General features: G+C 42.1%; 1 protein-coding gene across 2 annotated transcripts in view; it reads right to left on the reverse strand.

The window, feature by feature from the left end:
• SAE1 (SUMO1 activating enzyme subunit 1) overlaps positions 1-22,018 on the reverse strand; it is a 75,036-nt gene that overhangs the window by 30,130 nt on the left and 22,888 nt on the right. For both annotated transcript variants that reach the window (XM_085894474.1, XM_085894473.1), the window contains exons 5-6: positions 19,742-19,838; positions 19,142-19,247 (exon numbers count right to left, since the gene is read on the reverse strand). In XM_085894474.1, coding sequence (XP_085750600.1) covers positions 19,142-19,247; positions 19,742-19,838 — 203 coding nt within the window. The remainder of the gene's footprint in view (positions 1-19,141; positions 19,248-19,741; positions 19,839-22,018) is intronic.

A 22,018-nucleotide genomic window follows, 5' to 3' on the forward strand; every position in this document is an offset into this window, starting at 1 on the left:
GTCACTGGATGCTGTGTCTCCATGTTGTCATGAAGAAGCTAACACTTGAATATTTGTACACGCCAGGGATGCAACGACGGATGGTAGCAAGTCCATTATCATGAAGGCTAATGACACAGACGTACTAGTCATAGCAATATCTGTACTGCCATCCTTACAGGAACTAGGTCTTGAGAACATGTGGATTGTCTTTGGCCAAGGAGCCAAGGCATGATAGATCCCATACTTCCATGCGTTCACTGGATGTGACGTCGTGTCTGCCTTCTGCGGTAAAGGGAAGAAAACTGCATGGCAGATTTGGAACGTCTTTGATGATGTTTCTGAAACATTCACCAATCTTAGTCAGCATCCAACATTGATTCGTGATCTTGACTTTTTTGAAGTTTTTTTTTTTTTTTTTTTTCAAATTTTTCAAAATTTGGATTTTCAAATGGCCAATCAGGCAGATTTGATTAGAATCCCCTGGAGAACAAATGTGTCAAATTTGATGCTTGTATCATGATTTGCACGATTCCTCTCAAAAATTGCTGTTATCTGCCCCACGATAATCATTCTTTTATTGTTGCCTGCTGGATTTACTACCTGATTAGAACCGCCGAGATATAGTAGCACACCTTAAACATGATGAGAAATTATTGCTTTAGAAACCATCTAAATGTATGAATCTGAACAAATGAGAATGTGGGAAAAAAAAATGTAGGAAAAGAAGACGAAGGAAAGTCGGTGAGTTGAAGACGATGATCAATGAAGAAAGATAAAGTGAGATACCACCTCATGAGGTCTCCCATGCCGACTCAAGGGCTTCCTGATAGCAGCTCACCCCTATCTCTCGACTTGCCTGCCATTCAGCTTCAGCCAACGTGGGGTGTCTGTGTGGTTTGTCTGACTGTCACCCTCCGTCCCTAGAAAGATCCTCCATAAGACGAAACGTACATAAAGAGAAACCAAAGCTGAATAATAGGCGATGGAAGCAATAAGGGGGAAAATTTGGGGGATGAGTGGGGGTATAGAGGTCAAATATTCTGCCATTCTGTGTAAGTAATGTGTCGATGGCTCCTTTTGAGAACACTCCGTCCAATTTAGGACAATAAAATGAAGGAGGAAGCAGGGAGAACAAAGGAGTTATCGTGGTAAAGGATGCCACCATGAAGAATGCCGAATTGGATTTTTGCAGGAAGATTATTGCGTCGTACCTGAGAAAACAGGACTAAGGTGGAGGTAGAGCTGAGCGGGTGGACAGCATTGTAAAAAGTGAAGCAAGGAAGCAAATTAATGAACAGAAGGTATACAGTGAAGAATTGGTTTCCCGCAGAGTCCACCATCCTGCAGGAGGGGATGTTAAGCCATTCCAGGCTGCTGAGCATGCACTGGGGAATGTTAAACATCCCAATGGGGGGATTTTCCATGTCAAATCAATCACCCAAGATTGACCTTCTCGAATTTAAATTACACTTGGAGAGGTCCACCAAATACATTTTGAGCCAACATTTCAGTCCTCGAGGTAAAAAGGTTACACCAAAGCTTGACCTGACCTGGCCAACTGGCCATTGTTCAGAGTCCCATAACTTCTCGTCTAATAAAGAGAGAAAGGTGATAATCGAAAAGATAAAATATTTAACACTAGTTACCTGGGGTAAAATGTTGCTGATGTGAGAAATTCATTGTTCCCTTAGTTCCAACAGGAAATAGAGCAGTGTAGCCTTCAATTGCAAAATGTAGATTTATCCTAATTCAAAGGCCTCAATCTTTTGGTCTCTCCTTGAAGCTGATATATACAGTTCCTCAAATTTGGCATCATGAGCCTCTTATGTTTGTGAAGCTTTTCTCCATTAATGAACACCGTCACATAGTCCTTCTGTCCAGGACACGTATTCAGGAGATGTCGTCGTCTTCCGAAAAGGTCAAGATGGCTTCCTCGACATCCGGAGAAAGCATTCTTGCTTTCTAATGCTCGGGAGCGCTAAGGATGTCATCTGACCACTTCCTGCTCTCCTTGACCAATAATGTGGACACAAACTTGTTTGCAATCTTTTATGTTGTCCAGACTGGAGAAACGAAGGTCTTTTCTGTGAACAAAAAAGATGTTTGGTGCAATGTGGTTATCAAGGTCACAGAGGTGTACACATTTCACATCGGCCAACGGCTTGTTCGTCTCTGTTGCCAGTAATTCTGGAGGTTCAGTACTTTCACAGTTTTCTCCATTAATGCACTTTGAATTTGTGCTGGTTTCCATTTGACAGAGCCAAATTTGGGACCTCTCACTCAACTTCTGGATATTAAAGGGAGAATTGTCTACAACAGTGTCGCAGCCATTCAAATCCTCTCATTTCTTCTTTCATGGCCGTCACATCTTCAGGTGCACTAAACATGTCCAAAGACGTACCCCAAGGCCGTCTCAGAGGGGGGCCATTATCTTCTTGGCACAATGGGGGAAATCTTTTGACCTGGTTTGATGTCATTACTCAAGGCAGTAGGCCTGCCGCATGAGTATTGGGATGATCCTGTCTGTGTGTTTGTCGGAAGAATACCTCGGCAATGAGGGCAGCAAGAACAGCCAAATTTCGCAAAGAGCTACCTATTGTGAATGTCTCAGAAGAGTTCAACTTTGAGCTCCCAGGGGAAAAAAAATGTGATGGAATTTAGTGCAGGACCATTTCCTCATTCCACAGCCATAGACCGACGTGCGGGTGTTGGATATGCACGTCTGTGTGTACAATATGAAGCTCTGTGCCAAATTTGGCAATTCTAGCTGCTCATATTGTTAAGTTATTCTGCAGACAAACAGATAAACACATGCACGTGTGGAACGCACTAAACAGAGAGAGGAAACACATCGAAATAGTAAGCAGGCACAAAGCGCTCAAGAAGCTCCAGTTGAGAGGAAGAGGTGACTTTCACAGGTCAGGTGATCTCTATTCAGATCGGCAGCAGCCATGACCAAGGAACAGAAACAGCTGACACTAACCAAGAACAGAAAGGTAAAGTCAGAATTCAGGGTAAATGAGACGAATGCATAACACTCAGTGATGTTTTTTTTAAAAGTTGCCACCAAAGTTACACAAATATTAATATACACACTAACCTCGGCAATGTCTCCCCATCCTTTAGGGAGGGATAAGAGGAGGAGGGGGAGGGAGGATTTATTTTCCACCCATTACCTACCCATGGGTACCCTGAGCACATTTACAAAATTTGAGGGAAATACGAGACTTTCAAAGTGATGTATGAACTTTCAAATTTACAAAATTTGAGAGGCCTTTTGCTCATGTGCTGTTGTGTGTGTGTTTACAGTGATTTGGTTCTCCTCGCCAGGCACTTTTAACCTGCCTTTGCTTGCATGAAATATGCGATTCAAATGGTCTTTTTCACATGATTTTCAGTACGTTGACGAAAGCGTGGACATTTCAGGGTGGTCAACCACAATTGTTCGTGTAAATGTAGAAATACGAGAAATATCCATGGACGAAAGGTGGGGGGGTTGTACCAGCACACGCACACACTTATTTAACCAATAGATGCAAAAATCGAGTACAATTTATCTTATGGCCCCAAAACCAAACAAAATAGAATCGGTGAAGTCATGGAATTCGTCAATAACCTCATCTCAGAGCAGGTCACTCTACCCTGGACATGCTAGTTCTACTCACCCAACAATGGATGGTGGCCCTCAATGTCAGCCATGAGATGAGAGCAGTCTCTCCAACCATAATCTTGTGATTTTGATACAGTCTGGCATCCTACCTTGCTCTCCCAACCATCTGCTTATTTCATCCAAGAAAACTCCACATATGGCCGACTGACTTCCTCTACTCTTATAGCCAACGTGTGGCACTCAACAGAATCCTTTCACCTCCTCACCATCAAGGATGGAGTACCTCAAGGCAGTGCTCTGGGCCTCCTTTTGCTGATCTTCATAAATGATCTCTTTGACTCTATAAAATCCTCAATCTATTCGCTGATAACTCCACCCTCTGCCGTGACATCCCTCATCCTTCAGGCAAGCAGGCCGCAGCCTCTTCCCTCTCTTCAGACATTGACAGAGTTACAAGATGGTCAAACACTTGGAATACGACTTTCAATCCGAACAAATGTCACACTTTCTCTCCAATAGGACTGTCTGGCACCCCCCCCACCCCCACCACAAAACCAGCCGCCGACTGGGCATCCTCCGTCGTACAAAGTCCTTCCTTGGCACACCTGAATCCTATCCACCTACAAGGCCTTCATTTGCAGCTTGATGGAGTGCTGCTCTCCCCTCTGGGCTGGCTCCCCTGCCTCACCTTGACACCTTTGAAACCAAGGCCTTAAAAGATCATTAGAATCTCCCACAATGATTCTGAGTCTATAGGCATTTCGTTTTGCGCCTCATCACTTCAACATCGCGGACAGGTTGGTGGTCTCTGTATTCCACCGCCTTTCTGGTCTTGCATCCTCTACTCTTTCTGTGCTTCAACCCCCTTCTGGTGAAACTACCGAAATCCAGGATCACTGCAAACCCCCACTCATTCGTTCTTCTTCTGTCCCACCTCCCCCCTTCTATTCCCCAACATGGTCAAGAGTAAATATCATCATTTTATACTTCCTGTGTGTCGATCAGCCCCAGATATAACCTACCCATCAGTGTTAAGAAGCAACTAAACCAGACACAGTGTCTCCCTCTAGGAAGTGTGCTTGAATGTTGGTAATGATGGCATCCGCTTTCCAATTGAAGACATCCATTAAATAAATCACCAAGCCTGCTATATTCACACAAGATAATTTCACAGGGTGAAAAGTCCACTCACTGGCAGGGATGATTGGGGAGGTCGGGTAGGACACGTCGTCCACAGGCTTTGCACAGAAACCCACATGGTCAGGAGTTTTTACAGTGTGGGCTGCAAGATATCAACTCTTTGGACGAGATTATCAGAAAGTTCTCCAAGTCTTACGTTGTGTGGAGACGCACCTTATTCTCGCAGGTAAGTTTCCAACTTATTTTTGGCTTCTTTTGGAAGCTTTGTGAGCTATTCCAGGTAACAATCCTGATTTGACACGCACCATATACGTTCAGCTGACGCGGTGAACCACGTTACTCTGATGGGTTTCTGTGCATGTGCGCCAAGCAGTCTGGGGTGGATCATGTCATTTTGAAAGTCCTGTATTGGACAAGCAGTTTTTGATCCCAAAGTAAGAGATCATTCCCAGTGCAGTATATATCACATATTAATACCCAAAACAACAAATCATTAACACTGCATCAGAAAACAAAACAGAACCAAAAGCCAAAAGAAGAGAGTGAAAACAATGGAAGAAATTTATCGATACATACTGGGAACGTGCATGTGGAGATAAGTTTGTTCAAATCAAATCAAAAAAACAACCGTGACTTCATCAAAAAGAAACAACGGCGCGAGTCAGCAGCTCCCTCGAGTGCATTCGAGTTGCCTTTGTTCAGATATTTCCTCCAAACATCACTTTCATCTCCAAGAACAAATAAATCACACTTCCTTGCTGTTTTGTGATGGACTGCTCATAACAGGATCAAAACACAGCATTTTAGAAAGGCTTCATGTTTGTGTAGTCAGACTTTACCAGCTAAAACTTCCTGGATTTGTTCCACATCCTTTCGAAGACGGGCAAAATATTCACACACAAAAAAAACCAATAATTGTAAAAAAAAGACCGACTCAAACAGACACAGTGACACACATATCCTTGAAAAGATCGCACATATGTGATTTTGGATAAACTCCTCCGCCGTCCTATCCCAATGGAGACGAACACAACGATTTGGCCAAAATAACTCACAATGAGCAAGGAAATTCTGTCCACGTCCATAAGAAAATTGCTCTGGCGTTTCCTTTTTGTGGTGCATTCTTAGTGTATCAGAACTTCCTGCGTCTTGGCTCTTTCCTTGCCCAGCTAACAGCTGATGCAATCCAGTGCAACTCTGTCCGTCTTCGATGGAAAAGGGGAACACCGACGAGGAAGGCCTGTTTTCCATGCGCGCTTTAATTGTCAACACGATCGTTAACGAACACATTTGAAGACTCAATAACTCGTCTCGATTGTGCGAACTCGTCGAAGGAATTAATAACAGTGGTCGCTTTCATTGCAGAAGGTTCAGTCGGAGTATTTAAGGTTGGGTCGCAAAGTTTCATCGTCAACATCGACCAGATCTTATAATCAGGCCAATGCAATTAAATAATAAACACTTACACCTATTTCAAACTTATTAGCAAAAGTGAAACCCAGCCATTAATTCAAGTGCAAGCTCTGTGGATTGAACCAACTTTTGCCTGAGCTGTGAAACCAACTGCAGTGTGTGTTGACTGGGGGTCTTCGTCATGTCATCCAAGACTGCTGCCCATCGACGGCTAATGGTTTCTCCAATATCCACTCCGAGCAGCTTTTTAAAGCCCATAAACCTCTTCAACCCTTCTCCTCTCTGCCAATCCCCTTCACATGGTTTACTGCGTCTGTGTGTTTTTGTCTGCTTTGGGAGTTCCCTCTGTCCCCCACCCCAAATCTCCCGGTCTGTTAACCCTCCACCCCTTGTCCTCCATGAGCCTAAACCTCTGCAGGGGGAAAAAAATAATGCAGTCGAGCATTTGCAGATGCAATGGAGCTTGATCAAACAGCCGCTACTGAGAAAGCAAGGGTGACAAACAAACAAGCTACAAAATGTATAAATATTGATTGTGGACCATCCTTCCTGACCTGCATCTGAAGAACACTCCAGCAGTGATTGGAACTCCAAAACGAGGACCAACTTGGCAATGTGATGAAACATCATCCAACAATACCGAGATCGGCCACCCTGATTTTTGCGACTTCAATATAGTTCACTCGCTGTGTGTGCATTATGTGAGCAGCATTAGTCACTCCATCAAACACGACCATCAAGCAAAACATCAAACTATGATCATCACGTCGTATAAAACGTGTTAACACAACATTTGGAGAATTGCTGTTCCGAGCTAGCTTTGCCCATTCCTGAAGAAACGGTAGAGGCTATTGCAATCGGTGTGTGTGTGTGTGTGTGTGTGTGTGTGTGTGTGTGTGTGTGTGTGTGTGTGTGTGTGTGTGTGTGTGTGTGTGTGTGTGTGTGTGTGTGTGTGTGTGTGTGTGTGTGTGTGTGTGTGTCAGACAGAGACTGTATGCATATCTACATTAATATTGACGGTTCATTCTCAAATCAACGGCAATCTGTATACCCCGACAAGATGCTGGATTGTTAAATGCTCATCTTGTTTCCTCTTGCTTTAGCAATCAGAATCAACTTAGAGAATTGAAAATAAATAGTCAGACGATTACAACACGCACCAGTATTCTCAAATTTCCAATCAAAACCACCACATTTTGTGTAAACCACATTAACAAAACAAGGGAAGGCCGAAATGTATTTTGGGCAGTTTGTAAAAACATGAAAATGGCTAGAATTATTTCAAATTCCAAAACCAGGTGTGGCCTAAGTATGTCTGTGCACCATTCATATTCTATCTCTTTCTCATGTCTCTGTGTGTTGGTTCTGCTGTAGCAGTTTCTTGGCTCGGGTTACAACCCCGGACGGATTACCACTCCAATGCTGAGCACGAAGGGATTGATAATTCGTTCAGGGTGCTGATAACTCACATACTCTTAATTAAGGACAAGGTGGAATCTTTCCTGTCCACCAACTAATGTCAGCAGATGGAATGCCCAGTTTAACGTCCATCCGAGGGATGGCACACCCATTGATGCTTCGCCGAACCTGCAAAACAGGATGACGGTTTATAGCTTTGTCGGCATTCAAACCAAGGTCATATGACTCAGAGGCGAGTGTGTGTATATATATATATATATACACATACATATACATATACATATACAAGCCTGGTGTTGGCTTAGTGGTTAGGGTGGCGGCTTGGGATCCAAGGGTCCCGAGTTCAAGCCCCGTTGGCTGCTGAATTAACACCAGGGGGTTGACTCAGCCTGTCATCCTTCCGAGGTCGGCGAAATGAGTGCCAGTGTACTGGTCCCGGTGTATGCCCTGGTTAGAATAGGTGTACCATATCCCTGTGTGTCGTAAGAGGCGACCAGGGTTGGCGTCAGGAAGGGCATCCGGCCATAAAACATTGCCTCAAGAAAAAGCCAAACCCCTGCACACAGCATGGAAAAATGGCTGTAAAAACGGTCATTTTATATACATATACATATACATATATATATATATATATATATATATATATATATATATATATATATATATATATATATATATATATATACTGCCAATGCAAAACTAGGTGCGAGTAAAAACACTAATTGAAAGCAGAAAAGTTAACAGTAGAACACGGATAGAAGGTAAGCTCCGAATGTAAGTGACAAGACGAGATGAACCCAACTTCATTTGAATCCAAACAAATCTGTTCTGAACGAATCATCATAATCATCATCACCATCCCCATCACAAGTGACAGATGGGGGATGCTACACACATCTCGCTTGTCGAGCTCTGTTGCGGTGTCGTGTGGCACTGGACCGGTCGTGCAGGGTCTGCTCTGCTAACTTTCTCCCATTCAACAGGCAGTGGCGTCAGTAGAACACATTGCGGTTCGCTGGCAAGTCATACCAGCCATCTTCAGACCCAAAGAGCTTTACATCTTGCTTAACACAGTTCTTCCAACGTTGCTTGGGATGACCCCTCTTCTGGCTGCCAATGCTGAGCTCATTAACAAGATTTACTTGGGCAGGTGAAGGTCGTGCATGGGCAGGTATGTCCGAACCAGCGAAGTCAGCTGCAACATATTGTTATCTCAATGGATTCAGACTTTGCGAGGTCAAGCACCTCATTGTTGGATTTCATGTGTCACCACTTAATACCGAGGATTTGGCGAAGGTATCTGATGGATGTGTGCCACTTTCCTGAGATGGTGTACCAGGGTTGCTCAGGTCTCTCAGCCAGACATCAGTGCTGGAATGAATAAGGCAATGGACAAATAGAATGTTCCTTTCTTCCAAAAAAACCACACCTGAAGTCACAAAGTTGCTTTTCATTGGTATACAAGACATCACCTTGTATCTTGGTCCTGTCTTGTGGCTTTAATGTTAGTCTATACTTCCTTCTCTATTGAGCAGTCAAAATGAAATAATCCAATTTCATGGTTACTGCACGAGAAAGCTCAGAGGGCTGGCAGGATTGCGTAGAAGTACGCGCACTCGCTTCCACCAAGCTGTCCAGCTTGGGTTTGAATTGCAGACAAGCTACAAACTGTAATCCTGGTGTTTCACAGACAGGGTGGTTCATCAATGTGTGTGCGTCGCCCCGAAGATTGACCTTAAACTCTGTGTCCCGTCTGCCGGCATTTAGTTGGTAGACATTATAAATCCCACGGTGTCCTTAGCACAGAGTAGACGAGCTATCACAGGCATCCTGGTCAAATTACAGATTCCTGCCATAACCTACAGAAGGAATTGCAGCAGCGGCACAGCTGTGGCCTCAATGATGCTACCGCACAGCCTTGAAGAAGAAGGTGGCTCAGATTCTCTATTCATAGCTTCACAAGTAGTACTTTGTTGTGCACTGAACAAATTACAAACCACAAGTGGATATTGAAGCAAGCAAGAAAAAAAGTCAAGGATTATCAATTAGACAGGGGTGGGGGGGGGAAGGTAATCAAAAGGCGATTGTTTTAACATTTTCACTGTCAGATGAAAAACGTGTAAAAATTCAAACTTGCAACCGTTGAATGCAATTGTACAACTAAAGGCAAGGAACCAAAATATCTATTTCCTTCTGCATTGACAAGGAGGGTGCACTCGACAAGGCCTTATCAAAAACTCACACCATGCTCATGCAAAGGTGGTGGTCACAATGTCCTGAAATTTCCACAAGATAAAATAGGAAACTTATTTATGGACGATTATTTTTACAAAGATGGAGATGTGGAGTCAAAATTTCAAGTCCAAAGCTTGTACAAACACAAACACTAAAAGGTGCTGGTCCATCTGTGAAGGCCCTCTTGCATTAATTGGTCCAGCAGAGGGCGCATGGTATAAATAAATACATTTCAGTAGATACCCCCCCCCCCTTGCCCTACTACCCTCCTTTACCCATCCTCCCCACACCCCTACTCCCCTTTACCCCTTCCACACACCCCGCAATAAAAAAGGGCATTTCAATGAGGCTCAAGCGACAATTATACAAGGCCTCAAAAAAATTAATTTATCACATTATCAGACAAAAATGGTGGCAAATTCCTCCAAGTTTGAGCAACTTTATTGCTATGGTGACGAGACACAGACAGACAGACAAAGGAGACGTGGTAAAAAATTGCCCTCATTTGGACCGAAATCCATGCACAACCTTTCTGCGTGCATTCATTCGGCCGGCGCCAAACAGTGCACCTGCCATTTTTGAAAACTCGGACATCGCAATTTGGACAAAATCCCTGGAAGCAATAACTGAACAAAGGAAAGTTTTGCCGCCATTGCAGCACAATGCAATTGTGCCACTGGGTGAGAGATGCTGGAGAAATCCTTCCAAAACATTAAGAAAATCGAATTCATACTCCTTTATAATCAATTTAGTTCATGGTTTAAAGATTTATTGGTACACCCAGTAAAGAAACAAACATCAAATGTTCCATTAGAAGTCCTCCTATGATTGTTTTGTTTTCTTTCTTTTCTGTAGATCTACACTCACGGAAGGAGAAAAAGAGGATTAAAAAAGGCAATCGACTGAAAGTGGGATCACACTTGGGTACAAGTAAACGAGAGAAAAGAGAGCAAAACTGGAGCAGTCCAAATTGTTCAAAAATCCTGTTGCGACGAGTGGAACCGATGGAGCTTTGATAAAGGAAGACTTAGGGAAACAGTGCCTTCAATTTAGTTGACGTGCAGCGCTCCGCCCGACACAGGTGCAGTGCTGCATTTCAATTGAAACAACAGAATACTGGCTGAAGCATACCACAAGGTAGGATGTACCATGCTGCGATGCACAGCTCAAACAGGCAAACACCAACAGCCAAAGAAAAGACTCTAGCCAGAAATGCCATAGCGTCTCCTTAGTCTCAAACACAACACTGGCGGGCGAGAAAGAAACCCTTCCATCGTATCTCTCAATCACTTTGACTTGTTTACATGAAACACCTTCAATCGAAATGTAAGTAACTATGTACGAGGTCCGTCGAAAAAGTATCAGGACTGAGCCTGCTGTGTGCTCCACTTGCACAACTTGAATGAACGGGTTGCGTCACAGTCTTTCACAACATTCCAGCAATATATATGATTGGTGATGGTTGACTGCGCTCATTGTGATTTTTTTTTGTAGGCCGTGCTTTACACGTTGTCTCGTCTGAGTCGTGAACAGAGAGCCAATCTGAAGTTTCTTGCCAAGCTTGGAAAAACACCTTCCGAATCCTTCGCAATGCTGCAGCAAGTCTACGGGGAAGAAACGATGTCACGTACATGTGCATTTGAATGGCACAAGAGGTTTAAAGAGGGACGGGAGGAGCTTGAAGACGATCCACGGTCTGGAAGACCTTCAACGAGCAGAACGGCGGACAACATCGAGCGTGTGAATCAGATGGTGCGTGCAGATCGTCGACTCACGGTGAGGATGATTTATGAGGAACTTTCGATCAACAAGGACATTGTCTGGAGCATCATCACTGAAAATCTCGAAATGCGCAAAGATGGTCCACAAGCTGTTATCCGAGGACCAGAAACAGCAAAAACTCACTCCGTCAAGACATTATCAAGCGCCTGAAGGACGATCCAGACCTGCTCGGGAGAGTCGTTACTGGCGATGAATCGTGGATATTCAAATACGATCCAGAGACCAAACGGCAGAGTCGTCAGTGGAAAAGTCTGGCATCACCAAGACCAAAGAAAGCAAGGATGTCGAAGTCGAAGGTCAAGGTGATGCTCATCACGTTTTTTGACATCAAGTGTATTGTCCACTTCGAGTTTCTACCACAGGGTCAAACAGTGAATCAATACGTGTACAACGAGATCCTCCGGCGCCTCATGAGATCAGTCTGGGACAAGAGGAGGGATCTGTGGGAGAACGTCGTCTGGGTGCTCCACCATGACAACGCCCCTGCTCACAGTGCCCTGAGCATCCGATAGTTTCTGGTGGAGAGGAACGTGCCAACTCTGGAGCAACCCCCGTATTCGCCAGACTTGGCCCCTTGTGATTTTTTCCTATTCCCCAAACTCAAGGGGGTGATCAAGGGGACCCGATTTCCTGATGTGGAGGCCACCAAAAGGGCCGTGACGACGGAGCTCCGGAGGATTCCAGAAGAAGCCTTCCGGGGGTGCATCGAAGCATGGAAGAAGAGGATGGACAATTGTGTGAGACGGGAGGGAAACTATTTTGAAGGGGTTTCACATTTCACTGGAAGCCATGTTCCAGTGGTATTCGGGATAATCCACTCTGCTGTCAGAACTCAAATTTTATACTATCCGAGGAAAGTGACCATCTGTCCAAGTTTGCACAACTTTGAAGCTTGTTGCAGCCAAAATTTTAAATTCAAAGAACTCAAGACTTATGGAAGAGCTGGATGACAGGATATGTGGTCACAGTGGCAACCAAACTCAGTGGCATGACTGAAGAAGAGCTGCACAGGCACACAGAAGCAGTGAGAATATGACAAAGCTGGAAGTGGAGTGCCACGAAAGGCTGGTGTCAATGAAATATCAAACTAGAAGGGCACTCGGTAGAGCGCATACCTCCGTCACGCAATACCTGATCCACGAGAATATATCGGGCCCAATACATTTTTGAAATATCATGCTATATCTCATTTTTGGCCCTCTCTCTCAATGACGAAGAATCACTTTAAAAAATAAATATTCTTCTTCTTGCGTATGGCAGCTTAGCTGCCGGGGCAGCTATCATTTCTTGGATGCACGACTGTGTCGCTGATGCTGTACCCCTCTACCAGTGCACATTGGTACTCGTTTCGCCGACCTCAGAAGGATGACAGGCCGAGTCAACCCCCTGGTGTATTAATTCAGCGGCCAACGGGGCTTGAACTCAGGACCTTTTGGATCCCAAGCCACCTGACCACCCTAACCACGAAGCCAACACCAGGCTAAAAAAAATAAATAATTCTCATATCCTGATCCGGATCCGGATTCAGACCTCACCAAAATCGAATCAATTCCTCCTTGTCACACACCCAACATGTCCACCAAGTTTCTTCTGAATGCATCTACAACTTTTTTGAGATATCCTGCACACAAACGATCAGACAGAGAGAAAGGGGTCAAAACATAACCTTCTTCACCTTCGGTGGTGGAGGTAATCATCGGATCCGGATTCGGAAATTCACCAAAAAATTCTTCTTCATCACACACCCAACGTATCCACCAAGATTTGTCCGAATCCGTCTACAACTTTTTGAGATAGCGTGCTATATATCCTTTTTGGCCCTATCTCTCAATGGTGAAGAATCACTAAAAAAATTTCAGTCGTTGGATCCGGATCTTCACCAAAATCTAATCAGTTCGTCCTTGTCACACATCCAACCTGCCCACAATATTTCATCTGAATCCCTCGACAACTTTTTGAGATAACCCGAACACAATCAAACAGACAAGGGTACCTCCTTCCACGGCGGAGGTAATAAAACAATGGCAGGTACCAGGTACCAGGTACAGCAACATTTAGCAGTGAGCCACCATCTCCAATGACCAGAGGATTAAATGTACAGAATAAAGGAGGTGATTATACAGACTACAAAAGAAAGGAACAAAGAGGTATAGGTGAGTCCTTGAGAAGAGTAAGGAATGGATTTGTGGATCAACACATTGACGCGATGGAGACTGGGGGAGGAAGGAGAGGAGATAGAGCGAAAACAATGGGGCAGCAAGAAAGATTGGATTTGAAGAGTTCTGGGGGATCAGTGCTGAATGTGGAAAATAGAGGAGATTCCATTTTAGGAGACCGTCATATAACGGCATTAGAGATATCACACACTCTTTATCATGTGAGAATTTGTAGTACAGTGTTGAAACTGCTCAGTCTTGCAAAATTTACAAGATGTTGATGGTCTCCCCACCCAACCCTCCCCCCCCCCCCAAATTGTGCAATATGGATTGAAAAAAAACAAAAACTGTTGGGAATTTGGCCCAACAATCTTTAAGTAAATCCAAATACACCTTAGGTGGTTAATAAAAAGGACAAAAAAAAAGTGAAACAAATGTCAATTTTCATAAAGGAGATGAAGGTATTCAAAAGGTGTGAAATACCTTTACTCACAATAATTATTCCATTTGGTCTCGTTACACTGTCTACACTTCACCACACTTGACTCAAAGGCAATTGCACTTCACCACCCACATTCCTATCGGCTCCCTGTAGACTGTGGTGTGCTCTCCTTTCATTTATGTTCGTACTAAGGTTTTGTACTTCTTTAACTCCTTTGCATGCCCTTTTAGCTGTTGCTGGACTTTGGAGCCTTAGTGTGAAACACGTCACCTTTCAAAACAGGATCCCCGCGATACAAACTTCCCTCTTTCTGGTTTGATCCCCACCCCGAAAAGGTCACCCACCTCGTGCGTTCACCGAAATGACAGACTAATCAGCACGACCACGTGTGGATTACATTGCGTGCATGTATGGTGCCGCAGAAACATTTGATTTCACTATCAGCAAGTCGATTACATTTGACTCTAATCAGTATTACTAAATTAGTTTAACAAATAATTGTCCCAATTCATTAACATAAATGGCCAATATTCTAAACATAAACAATACAACATACCTACAACATCAGGAAGCACAAATCATTAATGGCACAGGTCACCACTGTAGCAATATCATACAGATAAGAAAATCTGCATTTTCGTCCAATATTGTGGTGTATAATTGTAGAGAACACTGCCCAAGACTAATACAGCAGGACAACACTAGGTGATAAAATTGCACCTTTAACATGAAGAGCAAGGAGGTTTATAGACATCTCAACACTGTGTATTAGATGTGAAGCTGAGATCACAGTGTTTTGATATGTGGGAAGGCTGTGTATAATATATATTATAATAAATAAATATAAAACCACAACAAAACACAAGTAAAGGACATTGTTATTATTTCATATGCAGCCTGTGGCTGCTGGTTGCATCATTTCTGGGAGCGCAGCTGTGCCGCTGATGCAGTGCCCCCCGTTTCCAGTAAACCGATACTATAACCGTTAAACCAACACCAGGCTTAGTAAAGGACATGAAAGATGAACAAGAAACAAAGAAATAAAGACATTTCATGGATTACTTTCTTAAATGAAGAAAATAAAATAACCAAGTAGACAGGTATGAAATCATAAACACGCTACTCGTCTCACTGTGATGTCCATGAACAGCAGCAGGTTGGAAAGCGAGCAACTGGCACTGTGGCAGTGAACACAACGCTCTGGCAACTGATAAGTTAAAACGTCTCAATGAGCAAAGTGGAACGTCGAGGGGACTTCGGCGGTTGAATTAAAATGCAACTCGCCAAGCATTCGGGAAAACCCAACATAAGGTTTAGTCAGAAATTATCAGAGCATAAGCGGCCAACAAGCTTTATCATGGAATACTTTTTCCAAGAAACTGCAACAAAATTCTGTAGTCACTCGGGTTCTTTGAAGGCTGCCTTGCACAAAGCAATTTTAGTGACAAAGATACCATCTTTATAGAGCACGTGCTAAGAAAAGAGTCATAAAAACAAACCTTAGAGTTCTCAAAAACCTGCTATAGAAAACCAAAAGTCCAACAACAGTTGCTGCCTTGAAGCAAAGCCAATCATAAAGTTTGTTATCAATAAGAAATCAACATTGGCTTGGCTCAAGATGATTGAAGCTTTTTTTGTCACTTTTAAGTCACAAAAACTCATTAAAATATTTGATGCATAATCATATGTCAGGCTTTAAAAGGTGTTGATAAAGACAACAAATGATCATGAAATGTTGGTTTATATTAACGTGAGAGACCAATAATCATCGTTATTTGGAGACTCTTGTTCGTTTGTTTGGTTTTTTTTGTACATATAAAATTGTGGAATAGATACTTTAGGCAAGACACCAAGACTTTTTGAATGATCGATTAATGCCATGGACTGCAACAACAAACAAGACACAGTTTATAATTTAATGCATCGCATGTGTTGATGAAGAATACATTTTCGATTGCAACTGGGATTTCAAAAGGAGCTCCTATTGCAGCACAATAGCGATTGTAAAAACTGACAATAAGAGAGAAACAAAATGCTTTGCCTTTAAAAAAATTTTAAGGATACAAAAAAAAAAATAAAACAGATTACGTGCTTTCCAAAGTAATCTTCGACAACGCAATAATAGTTCTGATTTGTTGCGATTTTAAAAAGAAAACGGAAATCACCAAGTGACACACTGAAAAATCAATCACCAAAATGGCACAATTGCACGGCGCATCAAAGAACTGAAACACGAGTGTGCCTATGTAGCACAGAAAATAGAAGGATTTATAAATGAAGGTATCACACAGACTTGTTACAGACACATATATATATATATATATATATATATATATATATATATATATATATATATATATATATATATATATATATATATATATATATATATCATAAAATGGCACAGTTTGAGATATTGGGGTGATGTCACGCTAAATACCAGGGTCAAACCTGTGGGCTTGGATTTGGCATTATCGAACGACAGCAGCCAAAAGGAAGTTTAACTGGAAACTCTCTCCCAGTGCACGTACTGTGGGCGCGTCACTGTTGCTCCTGCACAGTGACTCATAGTCCGCTGATAAGAAGGAAATTTTTTTGGGGTAAACAGCATAAAAAGGGGGAGGAGTGTGTGTTGCAGTAATGAACAGGATGATTTCAAGGACAAAAAAAAAAAATACAACTACACTTGGCTTTGTTTAACAATTGTAGAGTGACCCTGGGCTTTGAAGTTAACTTTACCCGGTTTAAAGAAACACTTGGAGTGGAACGTATTCAACTCGATCGAACAATGTCGATCTCTTAAACAATATAACTATTTTGAGGAACCAAACTCTTGCTTTCTCCTTTGCTCAAAGACAATTATTTTTCTCATTCACATTTGCTAATATGAAGGAGAGAAGACGAGTGTATCCGTCTTAAATACAGTACATGGAATTGCAAAATAAATGAAACTAACCAACTCTGATTAAACACAACTACTCTAAAACCATAGTTTTTTTTTTTTTTCCAAACTGAAGACTGATTCATCTCAGTATCCTTACTTAACAAAGGAGTGATGAGATGAAGAAAACGAAAACAGGTAAAAGCAAGCAGGTAATAATTCCTCCTGAAAATGTCTATTTCGTCACTGTCTAACAAATTAGCTGAGTGATGTGTTGCCACTCGGCAAAAAATAAAAATAAAAAAAATCCACAATTCTGGTGACTACATCATGATGTCATGTTGGTGGCAATACTTGTACAGTCAGTCGTACAAGGCAACGTTAATCATGAAGAGGTCCACAAGCAGAAATATCTTTTTTTTTTAAAGAAGAATGTCGAAAAGAAAAGTAGAGAAAAGCCGTCAGAAATTCAAAATATATTTTCATTACACAATCCTGAAAAAAATATTTTGTGAAGGATAATAATAACAATAATAATAAAAACAAAAATAATAATATCATTCATCCAAAGTTTGTGTTGGAGGTAAAGGCATCGGGTTTAACAAGGTGTTAAAACATTGCTTTGTGGTGTGCACGGTATGACTAACAAGAAGGAAAACAAGTTTGCTTTACGAATATAACCATGCTCTTAAAACAACCATGAGCAGCAAGTCTCACGGAAGAATTAAAGAGCAAATTTAACATTTTTATACAATTTGAAAAAAAAGAAAGAAAACGGCTTGCCAAGTCTCCAAAACTCGATAAAGCATAAAATAAAACGACATCCAATGTCATTATTACAAAATTTCTATGTGCAATCGGCAAGATTATATATATTGCAAAACCATGAGCGATGCTCAATATGTCAAACAGCTGCAAATTACTCGACTGCGAACACAAGCAATTTGAGATATGTGGAAATCATTTCCTGTTCGATCTCAAACTGCACCAAAACAACTGTGAAATACAATAATATGACAGATATAAAATCAATTCCGTTGATACGATTCGAGGAAATAATTTGTGCCTTGACGAAGCATACGTGCACGAAGTAATGTGAAGTTAGATACACACAGAAAATCCTGAAAACATGAATCATGTTTTACTGTAAAATGTCGTCAATAACCTGGGTGCGAAAAACCCAAAGTAAGCACATAATGAAACACTGAACCACGTGCAAGTGTCGATTGAACAAAAATAAACCGATACGTATTTGTGTTTTATAAACGATAACATTATTGGCTTCAATTTGCAAATCGAGCTGTATTAAATAGCAAATCGGAATTTCACAACAGGGTTCTAAAATAACCAAAACAAAAGGGAAAAAGACGTACATTTTCATTTTACCGTTAGAATTAAGTAAAAAACAAAAATCACAAAAATTACACAAATCAAAATTCAAATAATAAAACAAAATTTTTGAACAAATATATGAAATACTTGTGGTTAGTAAACCAAACTCGGATCGATTGTCCACTGGTGTGCAAATGAATGCACGATGGCCTACAGAAGCATTCCCCCTTCAGCTTCGCAACACCAGATCTTTTAACACTCCTGAAACCACTATGCGTTTAACCTTTAAGACATCGTGCCGACCCTAATTTTTCTTTCCAACCTGATCTGATCGGTTTACCACAATGACAGAGCAAGCCACTGTGACAAAGCCGTTCATCGTTCGAAAGTACTGTGCCAAGAAATGCAGGCCACGATGGGTTGGCTTGTGAGGGGGTGACTTGGGGGCGACACTGGGGTTATAAGCCTGTCTCGTGGCAAAGCAGGCCAAGGCTAGGATGAGTCATCCTCCCTCTTGGTGGCCAAACTGCCTTTATCAAGAGGCACACGGGGCTCTGCGACTTTGCGAAAAAAACCCACGCACACGACAGCAGACGTATCAAAGCTCTCACCAAACTCTTCAATGAAACGTTATAAGATTGCTCAAGTTATTCGAGAGGGGCAAAGGGAAGTTAAGAACAGGCCGTTTGCATTTCTCACAACAGAAGTCAATCATGAGGGTATCACACAGGAGAATGGATCCTCCGCACCTTTAAGCAAGAAGTAATCTGAAGGAGTCTTCTTGAGTGCTTTCTTTCGTTGTTCTGTCGTCCAGTCGATAGTGAGAGCGTCTTTCAGAGTACAGAACTCAAAGGTCTGCAAGAGACAGAAAATCTCAGAAGGATATCAAAAGGCTAGAGCAATAATAAATAGGTATGGATATCAACTCATTCTTTAAGACTAACCTCAATAGAAAAGACAATCAACCTACTCAAGTGCTTTTAAATAGAACTATGAGGCATGGTAGTTTGTTTAGCATCACATTTACTTGGCAATGTGTTTCTCTCTTTCTGGCGATATAATATTATCCCCAATAGAAATAGCAAAATAGGAAACAAAATACAAATCAAAATTTGTGTGCCCTTTCAGAAGGAAATGACCAAGTATGCCATCATGACCATAAGAAAATACAGTACAGCACAACACTTGACACACACACACACACACACACACACACACACACACACACACACACACACACACACACACACACACACACACACACACACACACACACACACACACACACACTTTAGGCCCACTGAGTTAACTACAAGAGTGCCGGACCCACAGCAGATCAAACACACAACCTTTTTAACCAAAGTCGTTTCACTTGCATCCATTTTACGCTTCTTGGGTGCTGGTCCATCACTCAATATGACACCTTCAGCCTTCTTAGTCTCTTCTCTGCCAGGAAAGACGCTTCAGTTTAGTCTGCAATGTCAGTCAACCCATAAATCAAGATGAAAAATAAATAAATACCTTTACAAGTGCCATGTGTGCTATAACATGCTTAGCAGTGCTTGTTGGCACTATGGAAGGCAAACTATTTTGATGAAAAACAATTTTCTGCACAAGATGTCCAATTATCATGGTCACAACTCAATTTTCATTTATATACATTTTTGAACTGCTGAGTATGGCATGTGCATTGATGCAGAGAAGTATTTGTACATCAAAAGCACATGGTACTGGCCTGTGGCTCACTTATTGTGGGAAAACTAACAACTTCAAATTCTCCGAACACAGATTCAAATAGGCAACATGAAGCGACATTACGTTTTATTTAGGTGTACAGAAATGTAGAGTAATGGAGGAGCTACACCACAGATTGATCGTAGATTTAAAGGAAACGAGGAGACAAGCACATCGTCCATGAATCTGAGTGACAGAAAGGAAAGGATTGGGGAGGGGTGGTTAGCATGAGAAGAAGAGAGCAGGGGAGGGGTAGGAAAACTAAGGTGGTGACAATGGACAGCACTCTTGAAGGACTGGAGGGAGTAACACGAGGGAACAGACACGGAGTCTGGTCCACAGAGGAGAGACTAGAGGTTCTAGAGGAACACCGGATTAAAAGAGATGAGCGTTCAGTTGAGAATTGGGGAAGGTAATCAGGTGTACGATTCTGGGAGAACAGAGTGTGACGTGAGTGCGCTGGGAAAGAATGGAAGGATGAGATGAGAAGTGAGGTGAGAGAAAACTCAGTCAGGCAACCTGAATTATGTTGAGAAAATGATTTCTCAACATCATCGCCACTGCGTTCCACACATTTCTACCAACATTCAAATGGCTTTGTGATGCCGTCACGATAGACCTGTGCATCCTGCTGACCTCACCAGCACTTCACAGTGGCCTTGACATAATCATCATCATTTGAAGAAAAACGTTCTCCATGAAGGATGGGGAAGTAATGAAAATTTGAAGGAGCCAAGTCGGGGCTGATGATTCTTTGTGGTGGTACTCCATTGACCGTCTCTTACTCTCAAGATCATAATGGTGCACCCAACTCTCATCTCCAGTCGGTCATCCCAACTCTCATTTACAGCACTTCACACTTCACAACACTGATAACATCATGCTGCCCTTTGCAATCTTGACTATCGTAGCACTGAGACATCAGGGGTCAAAATCATGAAACTTTGCACCCACTACGGGGAAGAACAAATGTACGGACTGTGCCGTTTTACTTTGAATATCTTTACCTGTTTTAGAGAAAAGGAATAGGAGGCATAATTTTTCAACACTCTCTCATATCAATGGCATACCCATTGAAAGTGAAAATTTACAGCCTATCACAGAACATAAAGCACCTTATTTTTATTAGTTAACATGACAGTTTTCATTTTAGTTTACTTTCACTCGACATTACCTTCACCTTTATCAATGGAACAAGAAGTGTGAGAGGTTCCGGGAAGGAGATTAGGAGGGGGAGGGGCTGTTTGCAAACATGGCAATGACAGGAAGAAAATATGAAAACCCTCAATGTTGGAAGTAATAATAACAAGCCGGTAGGCGAAGAGGGATCCGCTAGGATCGAAGCGCTGGATACGATGCTTTTCATTCTGACCGATCCGACGAAGATTTATTGCCAAGACATATTGGTTCACATATAATTGTTCCTCTGCCTGGCAAGATTTTTCCTATTGCGTATTTTGCCAACTGGCACTCCTCAGAGTGGAGATGGAGGAAAGTGTAAATGACAAAAGATGTTCTACCAACCATGCCACCATGCCAAGACGCTTTAGTTTACTTCTAACCGTTTCGCCTTGATGATATTAATTTATAAGGGATATCTAGCGAATCCCCATATTGCCTCAAGAGGAGTTGAATTGGAGATGCAGTTGATGTTTAGATCACATGTTATCAAAATTCATTGAATCATCAAACTAAAATATAATGAAACAAGTATTGAAAATAGTCAACGTCGGTCAAGAAAAAGTATTTTTTTTCGAATTTCGCGTATTTCAACCCCGACACCCTTGGTGATTGAATCTGGAAAAATGCTGCGGTTCAATTCTGTAGTAGTTATTAAGCTCTATCCATACACCGAATTTGAACGTTCCGCCGTCGACGGTTTCCGAGGTCAA

Source organism: Eptatretus burgeri, chromosome 9, assembly GCF_056783735.1.
Source record: "Eptatretus burgeri isolate ZD-2024b chromosome 9, Ebu_testis_v1, whole genome shotgun sequence".
NCBI classification, from domain to species: domain Eukaryota; kingdom Metazoa; phylum Chordata; class Myxini; order Myxiniformes; family Myxinidae; genus Eptatretus; species Eptatretus burgeri.